At 41.4% G+C, this 16926-nt stretch overlaps 1 protein-coding gene across 1 annotated transcript in view; it reads right to left on the minus strand.

Annotated features, from left to right (window-relative positions):
- Positions 1 to 9569, minus strand: part of Mecp2 (methyl-CpG binding protein 2) — a 52510-nt gene extending 42941 nt beyond the window's left edge. Inside the window, exons 1-2 of the mRNA XM_021187486.2 lie at positions 9421 to 9569; positions 3646 to 3769 (exon numbers count right to left, since the gene is read on the minus strand). Of these exons, the coding sequence (XP_021043145.1) occupies positions 3646 to 3671 (26 nt within the window). The 5' untranslated portion in view covers positions 3672 to 3769; positions 9421 to 9569. The remainder of the gene's footprint in view (positions 1 to 3645; positions 3770 to 9420) is intronic.
- Positions 9570 to 16926: the final 7357 nt, after the last annotated feature.

The raw sequence follows: 16926 nt of genomic DNA on the forward strand, positions 1-16926 counted from the left end.
GAGTGGTAGTTAAAACCCAAATAATAAAACAAAAACCTGTTTCCATACAAAAAAAAAAAAAAAAAAAAAAAAGATATACTCCCACATTCTTTTTGTACATGTGTAAACATACAAAATACATAAAATACACATGCATAAACATTCAGAGTAGGGCACTAGGCAGTATTGACAGCCAGTAGGACAGTGGTTTAGCAAAGGATAGGGATGAAGCAAAAAAGTGAGAATTAGTCTGCAGTGAGACTAGAACTGCAGCATTATAAAAGAAAAGAGATCTGATGTGGATGGCAATAACAATAATTTGAAAACTGAATGATAAGTTTACCAAATGGCTAAGTCAAACTCAAGCATACTCCAGAAATCATCCCACCTCAAAGTTAAATATAAAAACCAGTATTTGGGAAAACAAAGGGTAATCTTAAGGGAAAATAAGCAATAGACATGAAACTAGAAAAGGGGTGGTGGTGGTTCTGTAGTGAGGACCAGACAGATAAGGCAGGAGAACAGGAAAAGGAATGGGGAAGAATGAGCAACAGAATAGAGTATATATGAAAATACCATAATAAAACCATCATTTTGTAAACTAACTTAAAAACTACCTAAGGGCTGGAGAGACATAAAGAGGCATGCCACTAAGCCTAATGATCCATTAGCCTAACACACACACACACACACACACACACACACACACACAATTTTAAAAAACCAATTTAAAAAGGGATGTGGACAAACAGGAACTTATGATGCATTAAATATGTATACATTGGAAATACATCAATCTTTTCAGAAAGAAAATGGAAGTATCAACTAACTCTTAAAAGAAAAAGATTTTCCTGTATAAAAAAATTAATTTTAGGGGGTTGGTGAGATGGCTCAGCAGTTAAGAGTGCTGACTGCTCTTCCAGAGGTCCTGAGTTCAAATCCCAGCAACCACATGGTGGCTCACAACCATCTGTAATGAAATCTGATGCTCTCTTCTGGAGTGTCTGAAGAGAGCAATTGTGTACTTACATATAATAAATAAATAAATATTTTTTTTTTAAAAAAAGGGGCTGGTGAGATGGCACAGCAGTTAAGAGGGCATATAATAAATAAATATTTTAAAAAATTTTAATTTTATATGTTTTATATAGTGTAAATTTATGTACCACATGTATGTGTGATGCCTGTGGAGGCCAGAAGAGGGCACTGGATCCCATAGAACAAGAATTACATACCCTTGTGAGTTCTGGGAACTAAATCCAGGCCCTTTGCAAGAGCAGCAAGTGTTCTTATATTCTTAACCACTAAACCATATCTCCAGCCTCCAGAAAACACTTTGTGGCTTCTGGAGATCAAATTTAGGTCACTAGGCTTGATGGAAGCATCTTTAAACCACTAAGCCAATCACTGGGCTGCCTGAGACTTTATATAATAGAAGGACAAACAGGTTAGGTATTCAGTTCTGTAGATCTAGAAAGTATAGGTCCTGGCTTCTTACAGATCCACTTAAAAAGAAGTATCTTGGGGGCTGAAGAGATGGCTTAGAAGTCAAGATCACTTGTGACTCTGGTAGAGGACCTGTGTTTGGTTTTAACACTTGTGAGGTAGCTTACTGTCCATAACTATAGCTCCAAGAGGATCTACCTCTGGCCTCTGCAGGTACCTGAACTCATATGCACCCCTCATCTTCCATGTGAGTCCCACAGACACAGAAACACACACACACACACACAGAGAGAATTAAAAATTAAAAAATATCCTGATGGAATAATAAATATAGAACATGAACATATAATTCACATAGGCCAGATACAAATGGCCAATAATTACTGAGATACAGCTCAGTAATAACTAAAAGAACACTGATTTAAAAAATAGGTATCTAATTATAAAGTCCGAAGAATTTTGATTGCCACTTGGAAAGGTGATATGCCGATACCTACCAGTACCTCCAAGTCTAGGCAGCCATTCTTCAAAATGACTGGCTCATGAAGAAGTTCTATTCTAATTTAAAGTTTATAGGTTTGTTTGTTTGTTTGTTTTTTTGATACAAGGTCTTGCTATGTAACCCTGGCTAGCCTGAAACTTGCTATGTAAACTAAGCTGGCCTCACACTCACAAAGATCCATCTACCTATCTCTGTGTCCCAAGTGCTGGGATTAAAGTTGTACACCACCATGCTTGGCTTTTTTCTTTTTTAGAAGAAAAGATATATACTTTTCTAGAAAAGACAAGTTGTATTGTTTGAACTGAAATGGTTGTTTTTCTTATTTGTAAGTAGTAAGAACTTTTTCTAAAAAAAAAAAAAAAATCCACCCTTTCTCTGGAGAAACATGTATAGTGTCATTACTGTCTTTTTCCTAAAGTCATTTATAATCCGAGAAAAAGACTTTAAAAAACGTAAACCATGCCCAGCCTAATATCTACCCATCATTGCTTCTATTACATTTAGTAGAATTTTTGAGACAAAGCACTAGCCATATAACTCCCACCAGCATAACTATGTGAAGCACAAAGATCAGTCAGGTCTGAATCATACCTCATCACAGTAAGAATGACAACTGAGGTCACAGAATCAGAAGCAGAATCACATCCAGAACCTGGGGCAGTGCTATGGTCTTCATTTCCTTCTATTCTCCTCCACCCAAAACTTATTCCTTCAGATAAATCAGCTATTTGTGTGTGTGTGTCTGTGTGTGTGTGTGCGCGCGCGCACCTGTACACAACAGCTTTATGATGTGTAACAAATCTAGAGATACAGAAAATGCTAACTGGGGATCTCTGCTAGAATCAAAACACAGCATGTGTGAACAGTCAACATTTTCTTTTGTAGAAGATAGGAAAATTCAATTGGCATTATCTGCTTTATCACACATAAATACAAGTGACAAAATATCAAATGTGGAATAATTACTAATTAAAAAAAAGTTTGAGAGGTTTCAGCCTGATAAAGGATAAGAAATTACAGAACAATTCATTCTTGCAAAACAAAAGTCCACACAATGGTACCACAGTAGTTCACACTACAGATCTATCAGGTCTAAAAAACGACTTGACTTTCCAGCTTTTCCAAAAGCACTTATCCTGCTCTAGAATCCCAAGAATTGCACATCTGTCAGGATGCACTCCATCAGAGTTCAGAAAACAAGCACCATTAACCACAGGCTCCATTGTGCTGTGACACTTTCAGAAGGGTGCTCTTCTAGGAGACCACATACCAGTTCCTATATCTGAAAATGCAGTACACCACTGCTTGCTAACATTGACCTGCAAGTCATTTAGCCCAAACCAAATCAAAGAAAGCATCATGCTGAAGACCACTAGGTAAGAGCAGCAGCACAGGTGAAGAGCTCAGGACAAGCACTCTCCTGCTTCAAGGTGAACTGAAGCTGCAGATCACCAGTTCCAGCTCTAATCTGACACCCACCCCCCAGATCACATTGTGGCTACCAAGTAACTCTACCCAAACTGAACTGAACTTTCAGGGCTCAGGGAAGTGACTTTTTTTTATTATATGGCACAGTTTGGCCCAGTTATATTTTTTGTCTTTGGGGTACTTTCATACTGTCCAAGAATAGTATATCTTTTTTTTCCTTTTTTGTTTTTTTAAAAACAGATGGCCAAACCAGGACATATACTAAAAAAAAAAAAAGGAAGGTTACTTACCTGAGCCCTAACATCCCAGCTACCATGGAATCCTGTTGGAGCTGGTCTACAGAAGCAAGGTGTATTCTGGGGAGTCACATGTCACATCAAAGCAGGAACTGGTGAGTCTGTATTTTTATGGAGCCTAAAACAAAGAAAATCGTAAGTTGAAAGTCCCCATTGAGCTGCACCTTTTCCCAAGGCTTTTTGGAACATTCTGAAGATAAACAGACAACATACTATGTTACTTCCCAGCTCAGCTAGTTAGAAGCAAAGAATAAACTGCAAATTACTGCCACATAACAGAGAATGCTAAAATAAAGACAAGATTTATGGCTGTCAGAATTGACACTATCAGAGAGGTCTTTACACCTCTGGGGAACACTTTGAAACTACAATGCATACCACAAGTGGTGACTTCTGGTTAAGTATTTCTTCCACCACATTATACAGGAAAAGTCAAGGATAGAATGTGTTCAAGAGTATATGCAACATCAAAACAAAACAAAACAACCAACTTCCCCACCCCCCCAAAAAAACAAAAAACAAAAAAAATAAAAACAAAAAACAACCAACTAATAACCAAAACAAACAAAAAACAAACAAAGACCCACACATCACCTCAAAAAGAACACAACCAAATCCAGAGGCAAAAGTCTCCCTTTTGCTTCCAGCAGTCAAAGCTGCAAGGAACTGCTCTAATATCACAAAGGGGTTTTCACCCTGATATAAAAGACAAAACACCAGGAGATCCAAAGCCATCATCCAAACTATATAAGTCCTTCTCTAACCAATTTCTGTAAGCCTCTCAATTCAGTAAATCTCAATGTCTGTAACACATTGAGTTGATGATTCTTTTGACTTTTTTGTTACTGTTTTTCTTTAAAATTTTTGAGATTTTATTTATTTTTATTTTATGTGCATGAGCATTTGTCGGAATATATGTCTGTGCACTACCCACATGTAGTGCCTGCTGAGGCCAGAAGATGGATCCAGGGGACTGGAATTAGACCATTGTGAGCCTCTATGAAGGTAGTGGAAGATAAGCCAGTGCTCTAAAGAGCTGAGCTTGGTTGCTTTAGGCTCTCACTCTAGCTCTCTAGCTCGCTCTCTAGTGCTCACGAGCTCTCTCTCGAGCGCTCTCTCTCTCTCTCTCTCTCTCTCTCTCTCTCTCTCTCTCTCTCTCTCTCTCCCTCCCTCCCTCCCTCCCTCGCTCCCTCCCCCCCACACCATTGTTGTTGTTTTTGAGGCAGTCTTGTTATGTAGTTCAGGCTGTCCTCAAACTCAGTTCTTCCTGCTTCAGCCTCTCGTTTTTTTGCACACATGTTCAAATAAGGCTGTTGCCACCAAGCTAACCATCGTTTCCTTGTTAAAGCCTTAGCTGCCTAAATACCTAATTTTAGATACCTGGTTCTCCCAGCAATAACACTTTTATTTTTACACTTAAAGAAAAGCTTATATACTATATAACTTAAGACTATTATAGTCACTCATGGGGTTGAATCCAGAGGAAAGACAACAGCAACCAAGTCCTTTGCAGCTGTATGCTATTTACCTAGATGATGCTTACAGTTATCTTTTAAGGCTGAGCAAAACCTCTTCATTCCTATAATTTCCTTAAATCATAGATTTAAGTCATGGAACAGTTTGAAATCCCAAAGTAAATTGTTTTTTGGATATCAGCCTAATAAAAATCAAACCAGTGCCTTGTTTAAGATTAAGAAGGCCTGTAAAGTCACAACTTCTCAAGACCAGTTTTACCTACCTGCAATTTTTTTTGATAAGGATGGAACTGAAATCAGTGCCTTAAGCATGTGAAGCAAATGCTCTACACTACTGACCGAGCCCTGTATCTTCAGCCCTTATTTCACTAGAAGCTGAACTAAGCTTTATTCTAAGCTCTTAAAAAAGTTTGAGATTTCATGAAAAAAAAAAAGCTAAAAATGAATAAAGTTAGGTGAAAATCCAACAAAAATATTCATACTAAAATACCCCCTGCTCTTAGGAAAAGATAAGCACACTTTTACTAAGGCTTGGCCAGTAACAAGAGTCTAGACATCCATAGTACCAGCAGAGTTAGGTGAGCAGACATTCATATGCTATCAGAGTGTCCAGGAAAAGGTCATACTTCCCCCTTTTAACATGGGAGTAGGCTTGTCTGCCTTCTCTTGAGTCTTGCCACCATTCAGACATTCCATACACTATATTTCCCATAAAAGTGGTTAAAATCAAACTTTCAAAGGAAAATGTTCCTTGGAAGAGAAAGGCAGAAGAGAACTATAAAAAGCAGAAGAGTACACACACACCTTCTGTATAAGCAATCCCCAGAAGTAGGGAGCCACTGGACTCCCTGAAATGATGAGCAGATGCAGTACTCTGACTGGACAACAGCGGAGTGATTAAAAATGGCTGTGATGGGCACTGAGGACAATGTCCTTCCCTTGGAAGAACAATAGTGTTTTCTACCCAACTAAAAAGATTGTTTCTATCAGCCACATGGCTTGGTCTGCACAGATGTTACCAGAGCAGGTGATTAAAATGAGGTATTCTGCCACACTTCCTGGAATTCTCCAGTCTAGGCTGTGCTTAAAACACTGGCTACTAGAAATGTCATTGTCCATCAGTCTATGCTTCCCAGAAGTAGTTCGCTAGTTGTAAACTTCTCTTAGTGAATTAAAAACATCCCCCAATGAGTGACCTGTTTTTGTGGAACTCCTATCAGAGGGAGTGGGAAGCTCTTTTTGTCACTTTTGGCTAGTTTTGGAATCCCCTTCCTCCTAGTGGGCTGCCTTAATATGAGGGGAGGTGACCAGTCTTATTGAAACTTAATATGCCATGTTACATTGATATGCCTGGGAGGCCTGCCTTTTCTGAAGGGAAAAGGATGAGTGGATGGGGAGGGAGAAGGGAAGAGTGAGGGACTGAGAGGAGAGGAGGAAGTGGAAAATGCAGTCGGGATGCAATATATGAGAATAATTAATAAAAAAAGATTCTCACTGACAGTTACCTTTAGAAAAGATAACAGGTTCCAGGATACATCATTTAGCATGCAAACAAACTAACAAGTTTACCTCTGCTGCTTTTTATTCTAGGTTAAAAAAAAAAAAACTTCTCAGGAGTACACGGGTGGAGTTGGGGCACTGGAACATGGGATTTAGCTGGTTTTTCCTTAAACTCTATAGCTTCACTTCCCTATCCCCAATAGATTAGGCTTCATAGAAGCAGATCAGGTAGAGGGAACAACTCTATCTGGAAAATATACAGATTGCAAAAACATATCATAACCTTCCAAAATCTTTGTCGTCTATATGTGGTCTTTGTGGTCATATGTACCTCAGGAGTCAAAGAGCACAAAATACAGAGTAGAAGGCTAAGGATGTGGGGTGATTGCCTAGCATGCATGAGGTCCTGGGTTTGACCACCAGTATAACAATAACAAAAAAAAATAAGGAAAAAATATAATCCTTAAGAGTACAACGGACTACATGATGCTTTCTTCTTCAGTGAAGTAGGGACCTGTTATTGTAGCTTTAAAGTACTCAAGACACATTCTCATGGAAAGAAAATAGGCATATGTGATAGATCAACACTAGCAAGAAAGCCATACAGTTTCTTCAAATTCTTAGGACACACTAGCTTCAGATGTCACCAGGCACTTTAAAAGGAAACTGTGTTCTAGAAGTTGCTTACAAGGTTTAAAGAGCTATGGGTACAACAAATAAATAACCAGAGGGGCCTGAGGAAGCAAACCTGTTGTAGAATACAAAAACAAAGGTTCCAACTCTGAGCTCAAGCTCAGATGTACAAACCTTGGAATTTTTTGACAAGCAAGACTTGGGTGTTGTTTGTGAAAGTGAATGCACTCTGTCGGTCATGTGTATTAACTCATTTTTAGATCATTTGTACTTTTAAAGTGTTTGGACTCTTTAAGGTTCTGACATAGCCAGGTAAGAAAATAAAAGCAAGTGTTTCCTAGGCATTCTGAGTATGACTTGAATTTGAAGTTAAAAACAAACGAAAAACCAAAAGTATATAAATATTTCTCCAAATCCTTGGTAGAAATTCCCCAAGGACCTAACAATTCAAATTTTATTTTTTTATAGAGATTCGACATATTTCAAAGAACCTAAGATATCAGCTTAATCATGTTATTAATTAAAATTGCTGAGATTCACATAATTCCAACTACAAACCCAAAATTCTCCTCTACAGTAATAATTACCTATTAGTGAAATTTTACTACCCAGGCCCAAATTGGTTTCATTTATGTAGTATAACAAAATATCTAGAACTTGTCAGAGTCCTACAACATCTCTGCCACTTAGCACTATAAATTAGTCCATTCTGTTTCATGATCGTCATCAACTACCCCGTATTTGAGCCTACTGCCTCACTGTAATGATTCTAAACACTGGAGTCAACATGCAAATGACTCAAAAGAGCCCATTTGTGTTCCTGGAAAATTAACCAGGAGTACATATCTGCCTGACTATGAGTCAGGAATATCAAATTTGTGGTGGAGTCCATTTTTGTTTTGATCAACCTATACCCGAACATACAAGGAACCACCACAGAGATATCCACTAACAAGCTTTGCCCTGCGGTGGGTCCATACTTAACAATGTCATACCAGGGTCTCTCTTGTGAGAGCAAATCTTTTTTAGACTCCATGATGACTTAAAACCTTTAGTGAAAAACCTCAGAAACATTGCCACTGCCACATAAAAGTCACCTGTGTTTTATTTTAAGTGATTCAGTCATAACCAAACTAAAAAGAGAATGAACTTTCAAAGATTATTGACAGGAGTCACAGCGATGCGATGAACTCGCCCCATTTGGTACTGGCGATCCCGAGAGCTCCAGGACGAAGAGAGCCTGTTACATACAACGTCCCATTCCACTTATGTAACTGGATGATCGCTGGCGAAGGGAGGGGAGGGAAAGACGCTCATATTCCGAAGCCACAGCACAGCATCCCCGAACAACCAGAGCACCCTGCGGGCATGATCTCACGGAAGAGCTTCAAGTGCTGAGGAACGCACAGTCCCTTGCCCAGGGTTCCTGATGAGAACTACAACCATCTCTTTATGATGAGTTGTGGGACCTAGGAACATAATGTCTAGTCCTTTTTGTGGGTGGACAATAACCCTCAACTTGTTCCTGCCAAGTGGGGAATGGAGCTGATGGACTGACTCGCTTGCAGTGGGGGCAAAAAGTCATGGAATGGGAGAGGAGGAGGAGGGAGCAAAACCCAGAGATGGGGGTAAGAGCTCAGGAGCCCTTGTGGCGCACTCTCCCAACCGGAGATGGACTGCGCACGCGCGCCAGTCTGTGTGTGTGTGTGTGTGTGAGGGGGGAGCGAGTAACGGGAGTGGGGGCGCGCGAGGGAGAAGGGGACAGCGCGATCCAGGGAGAGGCCGGGACCGCGGGCGCGCGACAGTGCCGAGGCCCAAAGCCCCAAGAAGGGCAGGAGCGTGCGCAGCCCCAACTGGCGAAGCCCAGACGACAAGGGCGCTTGCACAGCTGGGGCCCAGGATGCGCACAGCTGGGGCGGGCAGCGGGAGGGCGTCATTCGAAGGTGGCTCCAGGGAGATCGCGCTGAGAACCGTCGCTCACGGTTGCGGGAGACGAATGGAGAAAGCCACCACCGGAGGCAGAGGGAGGGGGAGGGTAGAGAGGAGGGACGCCATCCGCCAGCGGTGTCGCCCGACCCCGCGGGCCCCTCCCGCGCCACGTCCCGCCCCTACCCGCCCCCCAGCAAGGGTCCCCGCCCGCGGCCTTGGCGGTCCCACTCACAGTCTCTCCTCCTCGCCTCCTCCTCCTCCTCCTCCGCTCGGCGCGGCGGCGGCGGCGGCGGCGGCGGTGGCGGCAGCGGCGGCCATTTTCCGGACGGGTTTTACCACAGCCCTCTCTCCGAGAGGAGGGAGCGCGCGCGCAACCGATGCCGGGACCCCGCACGGCCGACGTCGCGCCCCGCCCTCCCGACAAGCCTGAGCGCTGCTGCACCTGCGCGCCCGCGCCCCACCCCTTGCTCTTTGTCAAGATTACCCTCCATTGGTTGTGGAGCCCAGGCTGGGGCGGAGCCTTAGCGGTGACGCCCTCAATTGGCAGGAGTTCCTGTCTGTTTAGGCAGGGAAAAGGGGCGGACCCCATTCAGTTGCGGATTGGTGGAGTTCTACTGTCACTTGGAAAAAAGAGGCGGCTAAGGCACAGAGGGGCTGGTTTTGCAGGCAGCATTTGAATGTTGAGGATTAACTGGGTCCTTGTGGACTCTGGCACTTAAGAAAGTCTAGGCTCTTGGCGCCTACTAGAGCCGCTCTGCCGAGTAGTTCACCACTGCAATAAGCATTTGAGTTCACCAGCTTTCCTTATTATCATTTTCTGTAGAAGTAGCAAAGTTGCCTGTTGAGGAGCCTGTGGTTGTTCCAAGCCAAGGGACTTGTTTTAAAAGGTCTACCGATTGTATTATTACACTAAATTAGCAAGCAGGTGTCGCACTCTTAAGGCTGACAGTAAAATCAACATATCAAACCTTGGTCTTTGCAGACTTTTATAATGGGCAGATGGCGTGTGCCAAGCCCATAAGAGATCGGTCTGACATTGTTGAATCAGATGGTTTGATGGAAGTATGTTTAAAAGGGAGTGAGCCCAGAGGGAGCAGCACTGCTTTGAAGACCTGAGACCCAACAAATCTGCGGGACTATGCAGGAAGGTTTAGGTAATAGGGTGGCAGGTTTGTCAAAGCAGCCTTATCCTGATACCAGTCAGCATCCAATGCTCTTTGTGCTAAACAAATGCTCAACAAGAATGTTTGTTTGTTTGTTTGTTTGTTTCGAGACAGGTTTTCTCTGTGTAGCCCTGGTTGTCCTGGAACTCACTCTGTAGACCAGGCTGGCCTCGAACTCAGAAATCCACTCTGCCTACCGAGTGCTGGGATTAAAGGCATGTGCCACCACTCCCGACAAAACACTATGCAACATGAGACTTTCTGATTCAAATTTGGCTCCCCTCTCCATTCATTTATTTGCTAGGCACTGTTTTAGTACTGAACGAGGAGGCAAACTAGACTCCTGGTAAGGAAGAGTCATACTAAACATATAAGTAAGTAGAACTTAAAATTTTGCACAGAGATAAAGACTTTGAAATAGATAGGGCAAGGACAAAAGGAGTGCTATTATGATACTCTCTAGCTTTTGCCCTCATGTCATCTCCCAGTATGGGTAATTGGGGAAAACATTCTAGGCAAGTTTAAACACTTTAAGGAAGGACTATGCCTGCCTTACTAAGGAGGCCAGTGTGACTGGAGAGAGTCCAAGGCCACCAAAAGAACTAGGAGATTATTTTGAGATGAGAAGCCCTTGATAAATATTTGAGTCACTAGCTGTCATCATAAAACCTATGTTGCCAGTGAAGAATGGAGAACTGGCTGATCCAGAAGTCCTGGCAGCAGTTGAAGACAGATAGATAATGATGGCTTTAACCAGGGCAGTAGCAGTTGAAATCTGATAAGTTGTGATATTTAAGATTTATGTTCAAAATTGAGCCAAAAGTATTGGATATCAGATGGAAAGAAAGAAAAAAATAAGGATGATGGCTGAGTTTGGGATAGAATCACCTAAGTGAATATCTTTTACTACAATGGGGAAATCTAGAGGATTCTCAGCACCTATATGGCCATTCAAAACCATTCGTAATTCTAGTCTCAGGGAATTCTGTGCCCTCTTCTGACCACAGTTTGCACCAGGCACACATGTGGTGCACATATACAGGCAATACACTTATATACATAAAATACTAAGATAGATAAATGTAAAAAACAATTGGGTATAATCTCAGAGTGGTAGTGTGTGTGTGTATGTTGGGGTTTGAGCATACAAGTATTTGCATATACAGAGAATAGGATCTGAACTTGGGTCCTCTGCAAGAGCAACAAGCCATCTCTCCAGCCATACCTTCAGGCTGAATTTTATTCCATGAATGCAAGGATGGTTTAAAATTAGAAATCAATTATAATTTAAAGAACAGATCATGTGAGTATCCCAATACATGCAGGAAAAAGCATTTAATAAAATTCAATACCTACATATGATTTAAAAAATACCTTAAAGAACTATAATTAAAATGTCCTTAATCTGATCAAAGTGTCTGTAAAACTGTAGAGGAAAGATGATATTTAATTGAGAACAAAGCAAGAAACTGCAAAATCTACAGTGCAATATCATTCACAAAAATAAAGTACATCATTTTCCTACCTTGTGAAATTTTTGTGAAGAGAATCTTAAGTTCCTTAAATTAGATAAAAGAGATTTAAATGACATATTTTATGCTTGCACTAAAAAATAGGAAAAAACATATTGTACCAAAAGTATTTTAGCAGTAGAATTAAAAGGAGCCATTTTTTTTGTTGTTTTTTGTTTTTGGAGACAGGGTTTCTCTGTATAGCCCTGGCTGTCCTGGAACTCACTCTGTAGACCAAGCTGGGTTCGAACTCAGAAATCCACCTGCCTCTGCCTCCTGAGTGCTAGGATTAAAGGCGTGCGCCACCACACCCGGCTAAAATGAGCCATTTTTGAAATGAGAGTGTAGCATTTAAAAATAATATCCCTTTAAAATGGGGAGATAGAGTCTGAGGATAAAACATAATGGTAGAGCACTTACCTACCACTCATAAAGCCCTGGATTCAATCCCCAACATAAAAAGTGGGGCAATTACAACCGGGAAAGCATACTATATGTATATACCTCAACAAACTGAAGAATTTTAGCAATATGGAAAATAGAACACACACATCCACTCTATCTAAAAATATGTGGGAGGGGTGGGAAAATTTTTTTAAAAATCCAAAATGATAAAGAAAAATGAGAAAGATGACACAGTCCAAAATACTGAATGTACATCCCATATGATGCTACACAAGTATAAACACAATTTGACTTGAGGATACTTATGTAACATCTCCTAAAACCATTCATCCATTCATTCATCATACACACCAATCAACTGTCCCAAAAGCTGTAAGTGTTGCTCAATGGTAAAGTGTTTGCCTAGCATGTACAAAGCCCTGGGATAACCTGTAGCATTACATACACCTGTCATGGTGGTGCACATTTATAATGCCAGTGCTCAGGAAGTAAAAGGCAAGAAGATCAGAAGTTCAAAGTCATCCTTGTCTACATTATGGATTCAAGGCCAGCCTAGGCTACATGAGATGCTGTCTCATAAACAAAACAAAACCCAATCCCTTTCATACAAGAAAACATTTATATTCATAAAATAAAAATAAATACATATTTAAAGGTAAAATAGAAAAAGACAATAAATTATGCCTGCATGTACATGCTCTCAAAGCTTTCCTTTTTTACTCTTAAAACTACTCAAAAAAAGTGCCAGGGCTGGCAAGATGAGACAGTGTAAAGGCTCCTGCTGCTAAGCTTGATGACCTATGTCCAAGTCCCAGTACTTAAAACTGACTCCCATAAACTGTCCTGTGATCTTTATTCACATGCATGCTATGGCTAATTCTCTCCATCTCCCTGAGCCAAATAGATAGATAGGCAGACAGACAGACAAAATTTGCAATGAAAGAAAAGTGCCAAAGATTAAAAGGAAACAAAGAAACTTTGGTGAAAGTTCTGTTGGCAAAATGCTTGATGGTGCAAGCATGAGAACCTGATTTCAATCTTCAGAACACTAAAAAAAAATTTAACATGGAGCCATGTGTTTGTAATTTTGTAATTCCAGTACTGGGGAGACAGAAACAAGCAGAATCCTGAGGTTAGCTGCCTAGCCTAGCCTAGCCTAGCCTACTTGGTGAGTTTCATGTAAGTGATAGGTAGGCCCAATCTCTTTAAATCACCTTTAAATATGATGGATGTGGAGGGCATGAAGTCTCTGTGCTCACGGACAAGGAATATAGAAACCAGGGATGTGAAGCATGCAGGCAGGCTTGTCTCTTCAACAGAAGGGATGTGTATGCATGCCTCTTTTCCACCCAGAAGGCTGGGAGTGGATTTTGTTAATAGCCTGCTGGTCTGTGCCACCTGTGTGGTCAGGTCACACCTGAATCCCCCTCCCACCCCACCCCACCTCACCCCCGTTTATCTCAGACTGTCCCTCCCTAGACCTTCATCCTTAGTTTTGTTCTCAGTCACTAGACTGAGATGTCAAAATCTATTTTATAGCCTGGTGACCTCAACACTATCTGCATGACAGAAACCACACCAGATACTAGGGCCCTAAGCTGTAGAACACATCCTCTTGGTATAGGTTACCTATACGTTGTACAGACTTTTCATGTAGTTAGGCCCAAATATTCATTCTCCACACGGAATTGAGAAAAATGTTACTAGGGAACTTTTTTTTCCCAAAATTGCACTATATTTAAATAGGTTTAAATAAACTGCACAGGGCCAGACTAGAATTTTGAACCAACACTGGCTAAGACATACTGGAACAGATTTCCTTCTTGCTCCTTGCAGTTCATTTCTCTGCCTACAGTAGAGCTTACAGGGATCCCCATGATGGTTCCTGAGGTCCAACACTAGTAGTTGTCTACTGTCTCCACATGTACATGTAGACATGCACCAATATCCACATATATACCTGCATACACACACACCCCTGAGAGAGAGAGAGAGAGAGAGAGAGAGAGAGAGAGAGAGAGAGAGAGAGAGAGAATATGTAGAGAAGAATTATTTGAAAAATAAGGTAGCTGGGAAAATATAGCTGAAAATATTTGACCAGGCAGCTGCAGGGGGTGCAGTTTGCAAGTTAAACAACAAAGAGTCTGAATCTAGAGGCATATTATAGAAAAAAATGAAATAAAACAATAGTAGACACACAGGGATTCAGTAAAGACTTGATGCAGCACAGATCCTGGCCCAGTGCAGGATGATGGTTTCAGTTGGAACACCCCTCTTCCCAAGCAGACAGCTGAGCTGGAGCCAACACAGGCCTAAAGAGAAAACATCTGACTGTTCTATAAAGAAACTGAACATCTGCAGAGAGCCAAGGCTTCCAGCACGGATGCTGACAACTCCTGAGTAATTTCTTCCTCATTTTAACCAGTAGAGTCTATGATCTCCACTCCTCCAGCCCCTGCCCTCACAGAGGTCGTTTGGATCAGGAAAACAGATCTCCAACAGAACATTAAATCCACAATAGCTATTGAACTCTTCTTTATTAATTACAAATAATTACTAAGTATCATAAAAAATTGAGAGAAAGAGTTCAGTGTGGTGTCTTATACCTGTAATCCTAGCACTGAGGAGGCCATGAGGCAGGAGAATCACCACAAGTTTCAGGTCAGCCAGAGGTATATTGTTAGAACATGCCTTCTTAAACATGAAAGTGAAATAAATGGGAGCCTTCCATACACACAAAAATTCAAGGTCTTGTCTATAATGTACAAAACACTAGCTTTAATGCCCGATACTGAAAAAAAATATTGCATCTATAAATAGAACAGAACATTATATAATAAAGCATTCAGAGACAGAAAGTAATTATTTTTTTTATTAGATATTTTCTTTATTTACATTTCAAATGCTATTCCGAAAGTCCCCTATACCCCACCGCCCCTGCTCCCCTACCCACCCACTCCCACTTCTTGGCCCTGGCATTCCCCTGTACTGGGGCATATAAAGTTTACAAGACCAAGGAGCCTCTCTTCCCAATGATGGCCAATTAGGCCATCTTCTGCTACATATGCAGCTAGAGACACAAACTCAGGGGGTACTGGTTAGTTCATATTGTTGTTCCACCTACAGGGTTGCAGCCCCCTTCAACTCCTTGGGTACTCAGAAAGTAATTTTTAAAAAGAGGAGAAAAATGAGAACTTTGAGGAGTTTTCTGGAATTCCAGTGCCTAACAAGAATTTGAAAAAAACTGAGGAAAAACTAGAAAGTCTCAGACTCCACGGAAGTAAGAGGTTCCTAGGACTCAATGGAGATGACTTTAGCCGAAATACCCAACAAAGGGGGGATACAACCTGTAGAGACCACCTCCAGTAGATAGGCATGGCCCCCATTTGGGAGATGGGGCCACCCATGCATCTCAAAACTTTTAACTCAGAAATGACCCTGTCCTAAGGAATGACAGGGACAAAAAATGGAACAGAGACTGAAGGAAAGGCCATTCAGAGACCACCCCACCTAGAGATCCATCCCATCTGCAGATACCAAATGTCCACACTACTGCTGATGCCAAGAAGTGCTTGCTGACAGGAGCTTAGCATGGCTGTCCTCTGAGAGGCTTTACTAGCACCTGACCAATATAGATTCAGATAGAGCCAACCATTGGACTGAGTCTGGGGACCCCAATGGAAGAGCTAGAGGAAGGACTGAAGGAGCTGAAGGGGATTGCAACTCCATACAAAGAACAATATCAATTAACTGGACCACCCAGAGCTCCCAGGGACTAAACTACCAACCAAAGTGTATATGGGAGGGATCCATGGCTCCAGCTGCATATGTAGCAGAGGATGGCCTTATCTGACACCAATGGGAGGGGAGGGAGGCTTGATGCCCCAGGGTAGGGGGATACTAGAGGGGTGAGACAGGAATGGGTGAGTGGGTGGAAGAGCAACCTCATAGAGGCAAAAAGGAGGGGGAGAAGGAGTATGGGATAGGGAATTGTGGAGGAGTAACCCAGAAGGGGTATATCATCTGAAATGTAAACAAATAAAATGATTAATAAAAAACAAGTGAAAAAAATAAAAACTGAGGAAAAGAAAGAGTCATGAGACAAGCACCAGACAAAAGATAACAGGGCAACAGGAAAATAGACAATAGGGCATAGCTTTTAAAATTGTAGGAGAGGCAATCCATTGTTAGGGATTCCTTTCTGATCCAGGAGGTTATTTATTTCTCAATAAAACCTTGCTTGTTACCCCCAAAAAAATTCTAAAGGAAAATGATTGTCCGTAAGTAATAGAATCATGTACAAGTCAAAATATCTATCACGTGTAACAATTAAATAAGGAGTTATAGAGATATATGAATTAAAAAATTTTCTCTCAAATACATTTTCTTAAGAAGTTACTTGAGGATGTTCTGAGGCAAAACAAAGATATAAGCCAAAAAAGAAGTGGTGGGATCCACAAGAGGGGGAGTTCACAGGCATGCCAACTGGGTAGAAGAATGACAAACTCAGTGTGTGTGTGTGTGTGTGTGTGTGTGTGTGTGTGTGTGTGAGAGAGAGAGAGAGAGAGAGAGAGAGAGAGAGAGAGGTGGAGGGGAGAGAGAGAGAGAAAGAGAAAGAGAAAGAGAAAGAGAAAGAGAAAGAGAAAGAGAAAGAGAAAG

Source organism: Mus pahari, chromosome X (assembly GCF_900095145.1).
Source record: "Mus pahari chromosome X, PAHARI_EIJ_v1.1, whole genome shotgun sequence".
In the NCBI taxonomy this organism is placed as follows: domain Eukaryota; kingdom Metazoa; phylum Chordata; class Mammalia; order Rodentia; family Muridae; genus Mus; species Mus pahari.